Raw genomic sequence first — 2,500 nt, forward strand, 5'->3', positions numbered from 1 at the left:
AGTCATCCGTTATTATGATAACAGATTATTTTTCTGGGTAAGAATAAGGGATACATAATGCTCTCTCTCTCTCTCTCTCCAACACACACACACACACATCTTGCACTGCAATCCCTTGTCATCACTCAACATCTATTTATTGTAATTAATTCTTTTGTTTATTCATTCATATAATTGCAGTATTGTGTTCAGTATCATATCCTTTGATTAATTAGGTACAGCTATCGTTTGTATCTATTTTCCCAAGAGCATTGCGCAGCCATCCCCTTGGTATTTTCATCACTTCGACTCATATGCATTTTAAACGTCTAAATGGCTTTGTTATAATTATGTGTACACAATGAAATTCAGTTGCTTCACCTCAGATTTTGAGTTCAAAAGGCTTTACACCAAATTCCAATGAATATTTCTGATGGAGAGTTTCCATGTATTTTGCTAACTGTCCTTTCTGTGGTATAGCTGTGGCAAACCGGTGTGAAGTTCAAATATCGTGGCCTGGCAACCTACCATTAGCCTCAGCAGTAATGAACAATTCTAACCTAATTGCTCTGACTTAGGAAGTGCCAGTTTTTGAATTCGCGACCTTAGACCTCTGAAATAGTTTCTGTAATTAATACATTAGAAGGAGGAGAATAAATTAATGATATTTCGTTATACGCACTCTAGGGACATTGACAGTAGTACATTTCAACTCTTCAGTCAGGAAAATCATCCGTAATAACCATCGAAAAATATCATCGCCCTCACAAAACACACAAAAGAAGACACGCACAAAACGACCACATACAGATTATGATCTATTGAAAAAGACATCTCGGTGACCATGCCCAAGTGTCGAGCACGAGCGCGCATGCTCGAACGCTGCCGTTAGGGCTGTGGGAGGGGAGAGAGTCAGTGAGTGTGGAATCACTTCATTCAGTCTCGTTCGAGAATCCATTGCTGGTAGTCGACCGAGCCGAACACAGCCCCCAGGATTTAGTTGACTTGGAAAGTCCCCTTTGCTTCAGTGTGAGAAGTTAGTTGCCTTGGCAATTACTACGTATTCCTCTGCTCGCCAAACGGTTTGAATACGTTGGACGGGAATCGCGATCATCGAATTTCATTCTGGTGAACTTTTAGGTGGCCGTTGTATTCTTTCAGTGGTTGCCAGAACTTCGGAGGAAAGTGTGCGTTTCGTGAAGACATTCCGAAAGGAGTAAAAATGTGAATGAATCTTGAAATTTGAACTTCATGGGTGATATTGGGGAAGAGTGAGGTCTTGCGAATGGAGTCGTTAGATATGGGTGAGTTTTATTGTATTTTTCAGTTATTTTTGTGTTAAGTTCACTACTCACCATCCACAGCTCCACCATTGTGATAACGCCGGTATGTAGTAATAGTCATTCAGTCTATTTTTTCACGGTACTATCGTCGGGTTTGTTAAGCGATCTACGAACGTATGTGCGAATATATATATATATATATATATATATATATTATATATATATATATATTTATATTTATATTTATATGTGTGTAATAAGAACGTTTAACACAAACTTCTTACTACCTACCAAGGGAAGCTAATATCACGCTTGTTTTAGGACATGAGAGGATGCATAACACTCATCAAGCAAGGTAGCGTTTACAATGCCCTCGTTGGACAAAGGTGCCTTCTTTGACTGTTTTTCGAGAGGCCCGAAGAATGAGACAGCTCGTTCCGTAGCTTTTCATTACCTTTTTCTTTCATTTCTCTTCTGTCATTCTCCGAACGTTTCCTTCAAGTCTTTATCCGTTGCTAAGGTGGTAGGCTTACGGGTCGACAGATTATCCTTTCAACTTTGGCCCGTCAAAATGGAGGCTGTCTGCTACACACGAACGTTTCCTGGCGGCGTTTTGGTTCAAAATGAGTGAATCTACATGGTCCTGAGCTGTTATTGATATTTCATTGAATATCAGAGATAACATCTTATTTTTCTTGTCTTCCTCTTCACTCAAACTCGCGCACGCACGCGCGCGCACACATATATATGGGTGTGTGATACATTATAATATATATATATATATATATATATATATATATATATGTGTGTGTGTGTGTGTGTGTGTATGTATATGTATGTATGTGTATAGCCCATCAGTTAACGACATCTCACCTCCCACCAAAATTTGATTCCTAGGGGGTCACCTTGAACCACGTTCCTCATAAATCAGTTGTATCCTTATTGACCTGAACTGACTCAATTGTAACCATACTGACCTTAACCCAGTAGAAGAGTAGTGCCGTCAGTGCATCCCACCCGATGAACTATACTTAAGGTCCTAACTTATTTGCTTCTGAGAGCAGCTGCGAGTTTTTCTTCCCGTTACACTTCTCATACATCTTGCTCTCGATTTTTATTTCACCGCTGAATGACCTCATAGGTCTCAGCGCTTGTCCTTCCGGCTTAAATTGTATATTCTGTTTATCTGTCATTGGTCTGAATTGTTACTTTGTCCATAGTGGTCATTAACTGAGTGG

At 39.6% G+C, this 2,500-nt stretch overlaps 1 protein-coding gene across 1 annotated transcript in view; it reads left to right on the forward strand.

The window, feature by feature from the left end:
• The first annotated feature begins 935 nt into the window (after positions 1 to 935).
• LOC135226487 (vasoactive intestinal polypeptide receptor-like) overlaps positions 936 to 2,500 on the forward strand; it is a 309,527-nt gene continuing 307,962 nt past the window's right edge. The window contains exon 1 of the mRNA XM_064266104.1: positions 936 to 1,283. Within this exon, the coding sequence (XP_064122174.1) occupies positions 1,265 to 1,283 (19 nt within the window). The 5' untranslated portion in view covers positions 936 to 1,264. The remainder of the gene's footprint in view (positions 1,284 to 2,500) is intronic.

The sequence above is a fragment of the Macrobrachium nipponense genome, chromosome 20 (genome assembly GCF_015104395.2).
Source record: "Macrobrachium nipponense isolate FS-2020 chromosome 20, ASM1510439v2, whole genome shotgun sequence".
Lineage (NCBI taxonomy): Eukaryota > Metazoa > Arthropoda > Malacostraca > Decapoda > Palaemonidae > Macrobrachium > Macrobrachium nipponense.